Source organism: Ischnura elegans, chromosome 4, assembly GCF_921293095.1.
Source record: "Ischnura elegans chromosome 4, ioIscEleg1.1, whole genome shotgun sequence".
NCBI classification, from domain to species: domain Eukaryota; kingdom Metazoa; phylum Arthropoda; class Insecta; order Odonata; family Coenagrionidae; genus Ischnura; species Ischnura elegans.
Genome location: NC_060249.1, coordinates 95,663,336 through 95,681,058, shown reverse-complemented (window position 1 = coordinate 95,681,058; position 17,723 = coordinate 95,663,336). Strand labels below are relative to the sequence as shown.

Sequence of the window (17,723 nt, the reverse complement as noted above, 5' to 3'; positions counted from 1 at the left end):
GCGCGAGCTATTTGGAAGCTCCGCCTCTTCCCGTATGAAAAACTTTCTGAACAGTTTGCGTAACCAATGAGGGAGAAGATATTTTATATATTTTTCTGTATTTTACGGAATATTGACTTGAAATTATAAATAATTGCTTTATTTACATTTAAAAATTATATTAAACCTTGGAAATATATAATACGCTTTGAAAATCTCATTTAAGAAATCAGCTGTTTGTTGTGATTGTGATAATTTCCCAATGGCTTCAGACAGGTGGGTTAGGTCATAATTTCGTTGTTATAATGATGATTTATCGGACATAAATATTCAATGATTTACCTATATCCGATCGGTCCTTTACCGTGAGATATATGCTATGCGAAATAATCATTGAAAGCTAAATATGTTTGATTTTCTTCGTAAATGTGTTAGGCTTCGAAGTCTGTTTGTTGCATATCAGAATTAATATGTATCAACTTTTATTGTATTGCTCGTGACGATATCGTTTTACTGCATGAACTAGAAGCTTTCGTTTCTAATGTTATCTATATATTATATGACTCCCTAATTTCAGTGTTCATTCTCTGTTTAGGAAATGAAGTAGGTGGCAACGTCACAGCTGTGCTTTCATGTATTATGATGGAATAGTATCGATATTTCAGCTGCATATTTGGAAAAAGCAGAGGGAGGTGATGGTGAATTTGAGGATGGATGGAACAGCTGTGAAAAAGTGAATCTAGCAATAGTGAATCGTGTGGAAAGTGCTGTTGTGTCAGTTATCATTGTTTTCGTATCAGCTGATTTTATTATGTGCTCACTGAAATTTTTGATAGACCCTGAACTGTGCCGATAAACTGAAACTTAATTGTGTGAATAACTTACTTGTCTATAGAGGAAACAATTTGTATTCAATTCCACATGATATATATTGCATTAATGATGTAGTGCATGGATATTCCATTAAACGTTTGTGGTGAATCATATTTGTTCGGAAACTTTATTGGTGTTCGGAGAAATCCTTTGTTTTCAAGCAAGTAATTCAAGTCGACTGCCCGTGTTTATAATTTAGTAAATTTTTAGTTTTAATTGTAGAAGGCAGCGAATAGTGGGGAAAACAATTTCGACTCGTTGCATGTATTTGTATATACTGTCCAATTGAGGAAATGAACGGCTGATCAAAGTATATGGTATTATTATGGTAATATATGGTTTTCATTGAAAGCTATAACTATTAATATATTTGGCGAGTTAGTGTGTTAACACAAGGTTGAAATTTTTCAAGAATCGACCTGATAGCCTACATTGAGGATATTTTTAGTAGCAAGTCAAGTGATGAAATAAAATTATGAATTGTAAATATGAATAAAACACGTAAAATTTGGGCTAATGGTAGTAATTCTTTGCATTAATTGTTATTGTTTTCGTACTGTCGATGAAGCAAGCTTGTGCTTCATATATTAAGCTCGAATGTTAATTCCTAACCAAATCACTTAACTAGTTAAATATTCATCACTTATGCTACTATTATTTAATTAAAATAAAGCTGATATCATTTTATTTTTGGCTATTATTCCATTTTTCAATGCTTGATTAGGTTACTTTAACCTCAGAAAAACAATTCGACATCGCAATGCGCACGTTTTCTGGTTGCAATACCGAATTGCTCGGCATCGAAGACCGCGTAATATTATAGCAAGCCTACCGGTTGCAATTCGCCGTTCATAATAGTAAATAGCAACTGGCCTATGCTATTCTGAGAATTACGTCTTCCGGTGTAGTAATAACACGAATTGCAACCGTTCGTAATACCAAATAGCATAGGCGTTGCAATACGCTATATTATAGCAACATCGGTTGCAATAATGAAGAATAGCATGATGCTATTCCATCCATAATAGCAGCCTTAAAGTTTGGGCTCAGCATCACACCCACACACCAACACTATGAAAAAGAAATCATGGGGCCTATTACGAACGAGCGGGCGGTACGCTACCGCCGGGCGGAGTTTTCGTTCGGTATACGGTATCATACCGCCCCTTGCGATTACGAGTGGGACGGTCGGAAACTCACCGCCGGGCGGAGAGTACGTGTCAGGGGGTCGGTAAGGAGCGATGCGGCGGAAGTGACGTTTGTATGAAAAATTCTGAGCTCCTTCAGCCCGAAAATGGTGTAGCCAATGGCAAGGGCGTGCGGTGTTCCAATTCCGCGGCAACTCTTCCTAGCAGACGAATATTTCGGCAAGAGTTGTTGGCAGTCGATAAAGACAATTAGTGCTATTTATGGATTAATAAGGATGTGTCCTTCGTTAATTCACCTTAAAAGTTTGACAAATGAACGAATTTTGCTCCTCAATTCTTACTTATAGGATAAAAAGTCGAATAAAACAATAATTAGCAGTGACTTGCGGAAGATATCATCAAAAAATCACGTATGAGCAGTCGCAGGCAGTGATAAATTGCATGGCAGACCATCGAAAAATTACGATAGAAGTGCTTTTAAGGCCAACGGGCAAGGTGAACCACCAATTCCATGAGAGATTTGACCGAAATGCCCATTCTTAAAAAATATATGAAAATCCACCACGAATACTTAGCTGGAGACCCTTAATCACAGACAATACGACACTCAACATCTGTGAAATGACAAAATATCTGTTGCTCTGCATTCCTTTCGTGTAAGTAACGGGGTTTGGAAACCTAATGCAAATTCAGAGAACAAGAAAGGCACTTTTTAAAATAACGAAAAATAACTTTTTGGCTGTTATCTATGAAAAGCAATGGAGAATTAAAAAACACAAGATATGCACTACTGGTTACAAGAAAATTTTATTTCAATATAATGTCACAGAGTTTCACCATTTCTTTGGTTTATTCACGGGTACACAACCACAGCAAAACAGTTTGCCCACAATAAACATATGAGATCGCGAATCGGTTCCGCGGCAATCACACACACAGGCTACAACTTATTTCAATATTTCAGGTAAAATCCACAATCGATACAAGCTCACACCATTATAAATAATGGTAAATAGGATCATCAAAAACTGGAAGTCACTACCATTCTTATATTCATCACGTAAACCTTACAATGAAGAGCTCGCTATGATGAAAACAACTATTTAATCACTGATTTTAAGCCTCAGATTATCCCACGCAAGTGGCACAGGTAACTTTTCTCACTACAATTCCTTGGTACGATTGATATACTAGTATAAACAAATTTCACACATGGCTTTGAACTTGATAGCTTGGTCGTGAAATGTAATCTCTGCGGTGAATGAGGAAGGTAAAAACGCCACTGACAATTTTTACATTACTATCAGACACTTCTCGATAGCGTAATACCACTGTTTACAAACCAATCACAATGGAACACTGATAATTACAGATCTTGGCAGATATTTGTCAACCTCGTCAAACTTGTGCATTACAACCACTGGCACTGTGATTAACGGTAGTTGTTACGTTGAAAATAACACTATTTTGAATCAAAAGATGTTCGTAGAAATCTCCAAGCAGCGAGCAAAAGTTACATTCACCACACAATTCAAGCAGTTGTAACGTTGAAAATAACACTATTTTGGGACAGAAAATGCTCGTAGAAATCTCCAAGCAGCGAGCAAAAGTAGTATTCACCTTGCTATACAAGAAGTTGTCACGTTGAAAAAATAATATTTTGCCACAAAAGATGTTCGTAGAAATCTCCAAGCGGCGAGCAACAGCTGTATTCACCATACAATACAAGCACAGGCAGTCCTTAACGACGAATTTTCCGGCACCTATGAAGAAATGGAAGAGGTTTGTGCATATAAAAACATAGCGGACATTAAAATACATCCAAATTGTTCTAATTAAATAAATGAATGAGGGTCAACTTACAATCAACGTATCCATCTCCCACGGCCGTGGCTCAGACTGCTACAACGTTGTTATATGGGTATTATAAATTTTTTGTTCAACTGCTCCAGTCGGCTCCAGTTTTATATTTTATACGCTTACTCAGACATTAATATTATAAATAACACAAAATATGATAACTTCCGAGTCTCTATCGTCGGATATTTTGTTTTAAAAACGCCAGCTCGACCCGAAAAAGGTAAACAGACGTCCGCCATTAGGGGGTCGGTATCTCACCACCGGGGTAGCTGGCCGTGGTATCATACCGACCCCTAAGCCGTGGTATGATACCGACCGGTGGCCACTCGTAATCGCTCGGGGGCGGTAAACGCGCTTCGGGGCGGTATGATACCGCAGGCGGTATCTCACCGCATGCGGTAAGCCGTTCGTAATAGGCCTCCATGACCTATTAAAATTTTCATTCATCATACACCGGACCGGTTGCATTAAAGATTACAGAGTCCTTGATAACTTCTCCACGTTTCCATTTGAAAATTTTTTACACACATTATTGATAAAAGTCAGCAAACCCCTACTTGCTCTTAAACAAATTTGCCTAAGCGAATTACGAAAGCCCTAAAGTGCCAACAAAAAAGCCGTGCCGTACCTATATCATGGAACATGTACCAAGATCTCCCGGCAAATAAATGTTATTATTATTTATAAGAAACTTAACAGTGGCACAGATCAGTACTCATCATTTACTTAAAAATTTCACTTTAAAGACCAGTTAATTTTATGTTTCTGTAGTAGTATGTAGGCAATGTTGCAATTGCAAAATTTGTTGATTAATATTATAAAGTCTCGTTACTCCTAATTAATATCTGGAACAAATTTTTTTAAGCAGTATGTCGTCGCTGAGTTTCCAGTTGAGTTAGATGAGGATGGGAGTCCATCCATAAATTTGATTGGGCAAGAGTGGATGTTTATTTCAGTAGGGCAATTTATAGTTCATCACCCAGATTACAGTAAAAGTGAAACTGCTAAGCGAAAGCTAATAAAAGATGAAGTGGCATTAATTTATTACTACATTCCCTACAAACACAGAAAGGATTAAATCTGTATTAAACACGTATTTTGAAATCCACGAAATCTCAATTATATCTAGATTTAATCTGTTGCAAAGGTGTTGCTATGTCCTCTTTTTCTCATATTATATCTAGATTTAATACATGAAATATCTTGCCCCACAATACAGATTTTTCAGAGATTAAATCCAGATTTCAGTATCTAGATTTTCCAGGGATACATTACAGTACTGCTTTTCATTTGAACTTTTATCAAGGAACCTTTGCGTTACAATTAATGAAATATATTGAGGAAGCTTCCCTGAAGGGAAAACCCTCTGACCACCACAATAAGATCTCTACCTATTCACCCCTTAGCTCCAACAATAATTATATCATCAAGCACCCAATAAGCAAAATCTTTAAAAATTAACTAACCACTATGCAATAATAAACTGACTTGAAGGAAAAAGATTGTTTATTTGGATTGAGAAAACATGACTCATAATAATTGATATTTTATTAAAAAGGTACAAATATCTATTTATATCACATACAAATTCCAAGCATTTCAAATTAAAGTGAAATTAATAATTTATTAATTCAACTAGCTTTTAATGTGCCCTTATCAATGTCATAGATTTTTAGGTGGAAAAATACATTAAGTAACCACTTCGCAATAATACACTGACTTGAGGAAAAAGGTTAATAATATGGATTAAAAAACATGAGATAGAGTAATTGATGCTTTATTAAAAAATCACAAGTATTTTTTATTATCATTATATATGAATTCCAAATTACTATGAATCTAATTGATGTTGAGCATCATTTGCCTCCTCCTGCCCCTTGCACTGGCCTGCCACAGCCAGAAAGGGAGGAAAGATAAACACAATATACTACATATAGAAAAGTGGCAGGTGGATAAAGTGAAAGGCTTTGCAGTCAATATAAAATAAATTTTTAAAGTACTAGTTCAGGGAGAAAGCAGATCAATAAAAACAAAGGCATTGAAATCAACAAACATGACGACACTCACGGCAGAGTTAAATGCTTATAATACAAGGTTAAGATAGAAAGCAGATTCATAAAAACAAAGCCATTTAAGTCAATATAAGTGAGCCCATTGAAGTCACAGTTCAACCATGGGCCCAATAACGGTCACTCTATAGTGAATTTTTAGGGAGAGAAATGATAAAATTTTTATATTGCAAAGTTCAGTTAGAAAACAAGTTCATAATAACAAAGCCATTGAAGTTAACATACCTGAGTACACTAGAAGCACAGTTCAACCATGGGCTTAGTAAGAAAAAAGTTAATGGAGAAACCAGGTTCAAAAGAAGGAATCTGAAGGGAACTATGGAAACGGAGTTCAGACTTCAGGGTTCAATAAGCCCACCGAATAACATTGAGAAACGAAAAATTTCTCCTCGTCGTCGTTTTTGTTGCCAAGACCATCCCTCATTACTATTTTCAGAGGCACTTTACAAATTGAAACATTACGATACAGTCATAAAATGAAGCTCATAATGAACCAACGTAATAGATAAATGTGCACCAACGTAATGGAATATAGTTTTAAAAAAAAACTATGCATGTATATTGAATGATAAAGTTCACTACATACGGAAGATCCAGGCTACTGTGAGGTGCAAATACGATACTTATGCAATCGATGGATATTAAGGAAAAATATAACAGATAATGGAGCAAATAAACCATATGCAGCGCGTGTCGGTCAAAACCAGTCGTTTAGTAACAATAACAAAACACACTTTCACACAATCACTAATGTTTCGGCCATTTTGAAAAATTACGTCACCGACGCTAGCGCCGCTAGTGGCGCAGAAACTTCGGAAACAGATTTAATCCGTATTTAAAAAGGATTTGGAAATCTAGATTTGATGTATTTTGAAATCTCCCTAAAATACAGATTTGATCCTTTTTGTGTTTGTAGGGTTCCCACTCAAGGAAATGTTAGCGATAGCCGAGCTGCAGGAAACATGAATTGGCAGGTAGCAAAAACCTTGGCGATTTTAGGATGATGAAGAGCTCAAAGATGCGGTCATCCATGGCCACCTATAATACAGGCCGGAACATGGAATTTTGGCAACGCTGTGCCGGGGTGCGATTGTGTTTGCTTAAGAGCATGGCGACTTATGCGTGAAGAGTGTCCGTGTGACCTAAGAAGCATTAAATCTCTTGTTAAAAAGGCAGAACTGGACTTATTTTGTGGATATCCCATTGGCTAAAGGTACGTACAATAGTTTAAAGATATTTTTTGGGAGCTGAAGGAGGAAAATCACGTTTATTACTTCAAAAGTATTGTGATCACATGCCGGCCGGCCATTAATGGAGGGGAATTGAGAGTGCAACAATACTGGTTTTAAATGGGGAAAAAGAATTATTTTTCTGTACTGTGTTTTGCCTTACGGCAAGTAAAATAGTTAAAAGATATTCTCAGTGTATTGTGAGTGGATATTCAGCAGTATTTCATCCAAAGCATTGCGTCTCTTGGCGGCCGGCCACGAAGGAACATTAAGAGAACACAAATGAAACGAAGTGTATTTGTCGGGTATTTAAATGCTGCGTTGTTTTTTATAATATTATTATTCTTGAGTTAACAGTGATTGCTATATTTGGTTGCCTTATGAATAACTATGTGTAGCTGTATCTATAATAACGTCGTATATTATTGAAGGAAGAATGGCTACTCATTAACTCTATTAATGTTTCTAGGTACTAATGTCATTCATATTTTCCAAACTAATCATGAATGCACTCCTTTTTTTCTGTAATCAGCGAAACTATTTTTATTCATGCAACTTTCCATTGTTTTCATTTAAGGTGCCCAAACGTTATCGTGTGCCATATTGCAGAAGCAACTACCTATCCACCAAGAACAAGGGGTATGTGACTGTGTTCCAGTTCACCAAAGATGAACGCAGTTGACAGAAGTGGCTGAAGAATATCCCTCGGAAGGATTGGAATCTTTCTTCAAGCGCAATAGTTTGCGTCAAGCATTTTGCTGAGCAGGATATCCTACACCGTGTAACTTACATGAATAAGAACGTTGAAGTGAAAAGTTACGAGTTAGATCGCCTAAAGTTGTCCCCTGGTGCTACTCCCACAGTGTTTCAGGCCCTCTCCTCTTCTTAAAACTTCTTATTGTGATCAGTGAACCATGAAAATCTGTGAAAATAAGTAGATGAGTTGTACTTCTAAGAAATGAAATCAGGAAATATTGTATGAATCAGTGGAACAGGAAAAGACTGCTGATGAAATGATAATATTTATCATTATTTCCGAAATACATGCTAATTTGACATCTGGCCGCCTTCTACTACTGAAGGTACATTGGAAAATCAATTGCTACTAAGTGATACGGAATATATAAGTGGTATTTTGAACTAATTCATCTTTCCCTTGCAGGTAGAACTTCTTGTTGTGATCAGTGAACTATGAAAACCTGTGAACATAAGTAGATGTAAATCTTGGAAATGAGATCAACAAATATTTTATGAATCGGTGGAACATGAAAGAACATTGATGAAATGTCAATATTTGTTCTCTTATCGATAAGGGCACCTTAATTGATAATTATCCGCCTTACAATATTCTAGGTATATTGAAAATCCAAGGGTACTGAGTGATATATCTATACGTGGTATTTTTGAACTAATCCATCTTTCTCTTGCAGGTAAAACTCCTTATTGTGATCAGTGAAGCATGAAAATCTGTGGAAATAATTAAAGATGAAATGAACGAATATTGTATGAATTAGTGGATCATGAAAGAACTTCTGAGGAAATGACTATATAAGTTTTCATATTGAAAATACTTAGTAAATTGACGTCTAGCCGCCTTCCAATACAGTAGGTATATTGGAAAATCCATGAGTGCTGAGTGAAATTACAAATATGTATGTAGTATTTAGAACAATATAATAATTTTCTCTGCAGCTAAAACTCCCTTTTGAGTGAACGTTTGTTAGTGAACCTTGAAAATTTGGCCATATAATCAATTATGAAGAACCTGTTGTGGCTACCATTATCGAGATTAATTCAATAATTTCCTCTCGTTTGTAAAATTTGATTTTCTTTTAATAAGTATTGAGTTAAATGTTAGTATAATGTAATTTGTTGAGATATTTTTCCAATTCGGAAGTCGTTAATATTTCATTATACTGATCTTGTTGTTAAGAAATATTAGATTGAATATATATTTATCTTCCTTGTGGCTTCATATTTTTTAAACGTTGTCCAATTTATATAATGCTAAGACTAGTTTTTTTTATATCACATAGTTTTCTAATTAGCCCTAACATTTGTACTGATCATTTTTTTCCATCAGGTAATGTGGTGCCTGTGAAACTGATAGCTGTTGCTGGTGACGGTTCATCGGTGAACTTCAAATGGCAAGATCTATGGAGGTTGTTTCCAGCTGAAATTGAAATTAAGAACCGGTGGCAGCTTTTATTTATTCCACTTTCTGGAGTAATATTTATGCTTTTATGGCCATGTCTTGTGACATTGTGAGGTTGTTTGACCTCTTCAATATGAAATGTTTACCGGAAAATGTATATATCTGATTTTTAGTTTAAATAAATGTTGTTGAACTTCATAAATTATTTTTCTCTCCTGAAATACCGCGACGAAAGGTGCTAGAAAATAACGAATTACTTTTTAACATGTTAATTTTTTAGGTTATGCAGGGAGGTGAAATGATGTTTATTTAAAAGCCGCTCTTTATTTCTAAGTCAATAAATTTTATAGGGTGTTCTTCCATATTAACAACCAATGGGTTAAGTAGTAAACTAAACGGTATTTCCTTCTTGGTCTGAACTTCTGGGACGTCGATCGCAGTACTTAAATATATTTCCGTGAATAATCTCTCGTATCCCTTGGCTTGTTATTAGTTCTCACGATTACTTTTAATAAATAGCTGTTAAAATACGAAATATAACTACTCGAATAACTCAACCCTACCGTAATTTTTAGCTTAACTTTAGGGAAGGTGAACGGAGGTCCAACCGTATTAACGTCAACAGCTGAGAGGCCGATCCACCGCACCCCGCGATGTGCAGAGTAGCACCCCTGACGTCACGTAAAGCGCTGTCGCCAAATTGCATGTTCCGGCCTGTATTATAGGTGGCCATGGGTCATCCGATGGCGCAGGCGGGAGATTTTTTTCTCATGAGAAAAATACCCAATTTCTTATAAGAATTTTTCAATAGCGGAGCGGCAGATTTTGGAGGTGCGGGTCCACAGGGGTCATGACTCCTCCCCAAATTTGATCAAAAAGATTACTACTTTGATACATTTTTATAACTTTTATAGTTTTTTTTTATCCTTAAATGCCTAAAATTGTTCAAATTCATCTGTTGTTAAGAATCAAAATGAAATTTTAGGCTCCATAAATGCGTTAAAAAATGGGCATTTAAAAAAATTTTAACAGGGACCCTCTCTCTCTGTCTGGGGGGAGGATGTATGGGGGGTATTCCATACTCCTCCCTTCCAGGACATGTCCTCTCCCCAAATTTGATGCTGAATCCACCCCTGCATGTGTAGATCCGTGCCAAGTTTGCTTGGAAGAATTTATTCATCCAGTAATAAGTTTACCTCAAGGTATTTTTTGCATTGATTCCTGAATGACACAAACACGTTTAATGCTAATGGCAATTTGATAGACACTATATATTCAGGTTTTAGGGTACCTACATGCAATAACAAGTTACACCTCAAAAATATATCATCATATATAATATTCTTCCTTCAGTGTTGTAATGCTGGAGTCTGTAATCAATTACACCCGAGGGTAGGAGATAGATAAGTGTAAATTAATTAAGAAACATGATTTGTAAGGAAGTAAGTTATGGAGTGGCAATTTCATGGTGTAGTGTAATGTGAACAGATTTTTATCCTTTATACAAGATGAGAATAAATAATAAAAATGATCTCTACTTTTCAGAGGCATTATTTGACAGGAGTGTCTAACCAGGAAGTAAAGTACGCTTTAGCTATGAGAGTGGTACTGCATCAATGTATGGGATTAAAAGTGCAACGAAAGGTTTCTTGGATGGGGTCCAGCAAAAGGAAGTCCATGCAAAACCTCCCAACATTGGTTCGTCTGTTTCAAAGCAAGTGACATTTATTTATATTATCCTTTCTTGTACCCCTACGTCAATTTCAGGTACTTTAACATAGTATTTTGATGGCTAAAGGCCAAAGTAAAACAATGGTGATTCATATTTAATTATTATTGTAAAAATCTTTTCATTGCATATTTCAAAACTCTTTTTTCTTGTTGTTGTAAAAATAGATGTTGGCTGATCAGAAATCACAGTTAACTCTGTAATTGTAAATTGCGTAAGAATGAATTTTTATTTTGAATTAGGGTTTTTGGTAATAGGGTGGTTTCGTTTCGCAATCAATGCATTCCGTTTTCTTTGATGAAGGAAACTACCCTCTTCTGTATCATTTTTTAACAATTTTTCAGTGAGTTTCCTTCATTATCACACTGTTCCAGAGGAAGCAAATGGTGTGCTGCTGCCCAAAAACAGGCAGCAACAGTCATTATAGGGTAGTTTTATGGAGCTGGAGATAGAGGAGGCGGTTGGGAGAGTCTAAAGGGGAGAAAAGTGGAACATTAAGGAGTGAACATAGACGACCACGAATCAGATGATTAACAAAGCCATTGGACTTTTAGCCAATTTACTTGGCTCCTGTCTGGGTCCATTTCATGCTGGGTGATAGCATTGGTGAAATTGGCGGGACAGAGGATTTCGTCGCAGTATTTTTATCGACGAAAATCTAAGAGTGCAACCAATCACAATTTTCTTGTCCATTAAATCTGTTATGGATGGTTCAACTACATTTACAGTTATTTTACTGACCAACAAGTATATTCAAAGTGATTTTATTAAGTATGCATCCAAATACTGCCGGGCCTTCACCGTACAGATGATATAGTGATACCTTTAAGCCCTTTGATTGTGCTGATGTGATTGTTTTATTGATTTATTTATTTATTGATTGATTTATTAAGTATGCATCCAAATACTGCCGGGCCTTCACCGTACAGATGATATAGTTATCCCTTTAAGCCCTTTGATTGTGTTGGTGTGATTGTGCAGTATGGAATTTGATTGGTATCTTGTTGAAAAAGAGTCGAAAGTTATGGCATTTATGGAATTGAAAGTCGCAGCACATACTGCTCCAGGGGAGCTGAAAAAGTGATGTGATGGAAACATCCCATTGCCAGAAGGGTGGATGGACTTGGAATACACGGACGACTTAGAATCAAGGTAAGAGATGTGGAGACGTTAAGAAATAGCGGATTCTCAGAGAAGCGTTAGACTAGCAAATGGACAGACATGATGGAGCACTTTTGCAGAAGGCTGGGTCTTCTCTGCTTTGGAGCAAATAATAGCCATCTATTCTGGAAGGTCCACAAATTTTTCTTACCGTTCTGCCACAGCAATACAATTATTTTTTTTTCAATGAAAATAAAAGCTAAAGGCAAGCCCAATTATGATATCGGTGCTTTTACAGCCTATCCCGTGATTATTAAATACTACAAATGAGGGGTTGAGAAGCCAAGGGGTACAAGTGATTTTTTTCTCAACAGAGTTAGGTAAAGTTAATTGTTAGAAGAAATACACAAAAATTGGTTGCCAAGGGATGCGAGTGAGTCTCTGTACTGTGCTGACACCGAGTGGAAAATCAAATGCACTACTAAACATCTAATTGATCTCGTTTGTTTTTTATTCCTAATTTCTGTACCTAACTGTGTATAGAAAAAATAAATCACTTGTACCCCTTGGCTTACCACCAACTCAAATGACCTCGTCTAGGTGGGGAAGCAGTAAATACCAGCTTTTTCATGCTGTAATATCAATCTCTTCCTCAACTCCTAAACAATTCTCTTTCTACAGAGTGTGACGCCTTCCATTAATAATATTGACAACTTTTTAATATCCCACCATTTAAGATACGTGAAAGTCTGCCTAGGTAGTGGTGTAGGTCAAGTCTTTACTATTCCGCAGGATTATAATTCCTGGCCTGGGCACTGGACAAAAAAGAAATGGGCACCAGGTGGGTTGGGGGAATGGAATACTCCCCAATCAACGGGGGTTCTAAAGGTGATCTCCACAAAATTCATAGAAAAATCAGAAAAAATTCAAGAGTTTAGAGGCTTTTCTAGGCCTAAACACATGAAATAAGAATGTAAATATGTATATGCTTAGTTTTATGTAGATCTTCACTTTAAACATCATATCATTTGCAAAAGAATATGAACTTTTTCCAGCCAGGGGGGTGTACCAGGACATGTCCCAGTGGGCCAGGACTGGCCTTATAGTTGGTAAAGGTTTGGTCCAGGGAAAACATGAACACAGGTAATGTATAGGATATACAGTTAATTTTTTTTTTTTTAGCTGAATCACGTCAATGTTCCTTGGTTAATTGATGACATGCATCCAATTCAACAACTGCCTTTTCCACATGAAGAAATTGTTATACTGTACATGCCACTTCAAAGATATTTTGGTATCAATCAATTTATTTGTTATCATCATTTCGATTAAGGCATGATTTAAACTACACAAAACATAGAATTTAGGCCTACCTTCAGTGATTGTTAACACAAAATTTAGCTTACCCACAATTTTAATTTTCTTACAATTTACATTGCCTTCCTCTTTTTTTGCAGTACCTATAAGAGTAAAATGATGGTTTTACACTACCAAAAAAAAGAAATATGTATCTCAAGTATGATTTGATTGAATTTCAACATGGAATTTAAATGGAAAAATTTCAAAAAGCATACTTTAGGTTTAATTTCAGTCTTTAAAGTTTTGATGCAACACATCACCATGCATTATGGCTGTTTCACACGGGGCATGTAATTGCATAATCTGACATATATACGAAGGCACAGTCAAAATTCCATCATGTAAGGAGGTGAATTGCTAGAATGCATGGATGCGACATGGCAAAATAGCCCCTGTTCATATTTTCAGGTAACAGTTTAATAACAATTCAGAGATTGAATTCTCATGATTTCAAAATATTTTTCAGTGCTAACCTGCACAAAGATGCACCCCGTGTAAAATGGCCTTTAAATATAATTTAAGTAAATGAAAGGTCGTAGCACTTTTCCACAAGAATTTTTAATTCGTACAACGCGTTTCAGCTCACTGAGCCATCATCTGGTACAAGATGATGGCTCAGTGAGCTGAAACGCGTTGTACGAATTAAAAATTCTTGTGGAAAAGTGCTACGACCTTTCATTTACTTAAATATGTCTAACTTCCACCAATTGAAGCCTGAATCTGTTGAACTTATTTAAATATAATGATGTAATGCACCAAAATCCTAAGTTTATACGTACTACATTATGCATATTCCAAACATTGCGTATTGTTTTATTTACATGCAGAAGAAAGGATTTCAAGAGTTCACTCTCAGAGAAAATTATGCCAATATAGCAACCACGAGCAATAAGAAATATTAGGCAAAAAAACATTCAAACAATGAATGGGTGACCAGTAAAAATAACACAAATATCACATTCAGCAGACTCAAATTATTTTATAACTATTTTGATAAAAACATAACAAAAATAACAGGATCAATATAATCAATAAAGATGTTACCATTTTTCAACAATGCTGACAAAATTTTCATTCCAGGAACATTTAAAAATACTTGCATTGATTTCTGAGAGCAATAAAATATATGTTGTGTTAATTTAATAATCACTATGTAAAACTGATAAAATCACTTTTCCCCACTTAACATTAAACAATTCGAAACCAAATCCATTTCAAACACCAAAACAAATGCATTTGCAGACAACAATGTACATATTGCTCTATCTCGAGCTAAAAAAAATGGCTTAAATATTTCACAGATACCGCATGGGGAAGTTAACTCCACTGAATGCAATGACTGTCGACATGAAGTAGTTGCCAATAGTACAAACAAATTGAATCCAACAAGAGTCCATAATTTTGTCTCGGTTTGAAATAATTTACATTTGATCAATATTGATTAATTAGCCTTGTCAAAGGCCACTAAATGCCTCAGATGGTAAATACATACATCGAAAGAGTTCAATAAATGATTTCCTCATTCAATTCAGAACAAAACAAATAAATTCCAACTATATAAAAGTTTGACATAAAATTACAAGTCATTTATTACCAATCAATAGCCTTACAAAATTCACTGCAGCATGAACTCCTGCCATGACAGCCTACCTAATACCAAGCCAGTCACATGGGTCTTGCTTCACAGCCAATAAAATATCTTTTCATTTTGTTGGTTGAAATTCACACTTTAAGTTCATAAAATTTTTATTAACATTTTTTCACTTACTTTCCCTGATGCAATTAATCACTCATCAAGCTAATAACACCAGAAAACGGCATCAATATGTCCTTGGTTAATTGATTAATTAAAATTTAAAAATTTTGCTACAACTTTCCCCCATGCCTGCTTGATTTTTCTAACACATCAGACTCACTTGAGTGACTTCCTTTTGAACGGCTACCTGCGGAAATAATAGAAGACATGGTGGGTAATTTCCATCAAGAAGTCACATAAAAAACTTTTATTTCCTAGCTTACTTAAGCATGAGAAATAACTGGCAAACATCCAGATATTAAGCATTCTAAACAATATCTTGTATGATGTTAGGCACGATGTGGTGGAAGTTCGTAATATTGTTGAAATGACACATCCCCCCCCACAGCCGTCAACATCCTCACTTCTTGTCGCCCAAACCCCATTCTCCATCTTACTCCCCCCCCCCCCTTCAAGCACCAAGATATATAAGGAAAAATCTTTAAGACTTTTGTCACACTTGAAAATGTCGTTGTAACGACGAAACGCGTAGTGTAAAATAAATCTATAAGTGGAAATATTGCAATGTGTCATTTCAACAATATTCTAAACAATGTCTTAGCAGACACTTCATGCTGTTAAGATTGTTTCCAGGGACTGAATTTTTTGCCCATCAAAGTATGTAGGAATGAAAATCAATAGCACATTTAACAGAGTGAAATATTTCATAGGGCAATATTAAATGTCAGTCTCATTAAAATTTAATTATGCATTCAATCCAATAACTTTGACTTTTCACCATTCCAAAAATATTAAAGCACTTAATATAACAAGCATGGAATTACAGGCATGGCATACATTTTATTATATTAGACAATACGTTACCAAATGACCATTATTTTGTGTGAGTGTTACTCTCACTTGGTGCACATTCCAAAGTGCTCCAGAAGCGACGTATTTTGGAAAACTTCTTCCTTCCTAATTGTTTTGCATTAAAGGAAAATAAACCAATCATGCACTAACACATTATCAATTCATGCAATCAGTCGTCAAAAAACTAACCTACACAAAATGGAATACAAAATTCATAAACAAGTATGTTAGCATGAAATCATAATACAAGAATAAAGTTCCCAGCTTTCCTAAATGCAATTAGATAACACTAATAGATAGTTCCAGAGAGGGCTTCCTTAAATCAGAGTAAGATGAAAAATTTCAAGCTCCAAAGAAAAACTTTTCAGAAAAAAAATTATTTGACTTGATTGAGTTTCAAACCTGGTCACTTCAATTTTAAGTCCCCAATGAGTATGACTGCAAACAAGTTAATTGATAACGTAAGTGGTTACATATGCATCAATACTGTCTTGTACATTTAGAAAATATGAGACAAAATTTTTTCACTTGATACTTGCTATTTGATGCATTAACAGACTATTTTTTAGCACTGAAGATTATGTAGCCACCAAGAACTATAATGGTGTATTTCTTACTGAAGTGCCACTTACTATATGGGAGTTTGTATCATTTCTCCGCATCATGCATTCATCATTGGAACTCACTCTACAGAGGTCAAATAATTGCATTTGTTCTCAAAAATATTAACAGATACAAATGCATTTCTTACTACTCCATAGTTACCATAAAAATCAAAAACTTTGTGCCACCTTTCATTTCAGGACATGGAAGTATCGACTGTTAAAATGTGATAATTCTATTGTAGATATCCTGGCATAAGCAATTTTACTGAATTTGTTTAACATGTGAAAATTTAAATATAGTGTGTCATCTGCAATGTGACCGATTGAACATTTTAAAAATCCTGCTGCAACCATAAAAAATGCAGTTCAGTGTCCTAAAATCATTGACAGGAAAATCCATATGAGCTCCTTAAAACAGTGTAATGTGCCCTCTTTTTTTTACATAATCACAAAATGAATTCATTTTCAAGCATATTAATACAAATGTGAATATTTTACAGTCAAAAGAGAACACAAAATTTGCAAAAAACAAAAAAATGGCAAAATCGTTATCTTTTCATCTCATCATGGCCATGATATTCACTTTTATCTCTTTATTGTAGTTTTGGCAAAGGGAGCAACATCTCAATACTACAAATATTCTTCCTAAGTTCAATTTAGGGGCAACATTTAGAAATAAAAAATGACAAAAGCTAGGATTCAATTTTAAAGGAAAGTATTTGTAAGTTGTAAGTAGAAATGTATTTGTATCCTCATGTGTGTGTGATTACAAAAATATTCCAGAACTTTTCACGAGTAAAAATTTAGATATTAATCCTGCAACTTTAATTGTAACTACTTCATCTATTTTAACTATAAGTATTTATGTTTATTACTTTTTTGACGACTTCCAATGTCAACGGTACGTGATCTCTAGGAACAATAAAAATAATTATTATATTCAATGATTAACCATGAAAAAGGCTATGTTGACCAAGAAGAAGGCAATGTTAACCAAGAAGAATGCAA

General features: G+C 35.2%; 1 protein-coding gene across 6 annotated transcripts in view; it reads right to left on the bottom strand.

The window, feature by feature from the left end:
• Nucleotides 1–14,461: 14,461 nt before the first annotated feature.
• The window catches only part of LOC124157804 (transport and Golgi organization protein 1), a 52,303-nt gene continuing 49,041 nt past the window's right edge, over nucleotides 14,462–17,723 (bottom strand). For 4 of the 6 annotated variants that reach the window (XM_046532828.1, XM_046532824.1, XM_046532829.1 and 1 more), the window contains 2 exons: nucleotides 16,123–16,215; nucleotides 15,413–15,445 (listed from right to left, as the gene is read on the bottom strand). In XM_046532828.1, coding sequence (XP_046388784.1) covers nucleotides 16,133–16,215 — 83 coding nt within the window. In that variant the 3' untranslated portion in view covers nucleotides 15,413–15,445; nucleotides 16,123–16,132. Of the gene's footprint in view, nucleotides 15,446–16,122; nucleotides 16,216–17,723 lie in introns of all 6 variants that reach the window. The other 2 variants (XM_046532825.1, XM_046532826.1) reach the window with 1 other exon arrangement.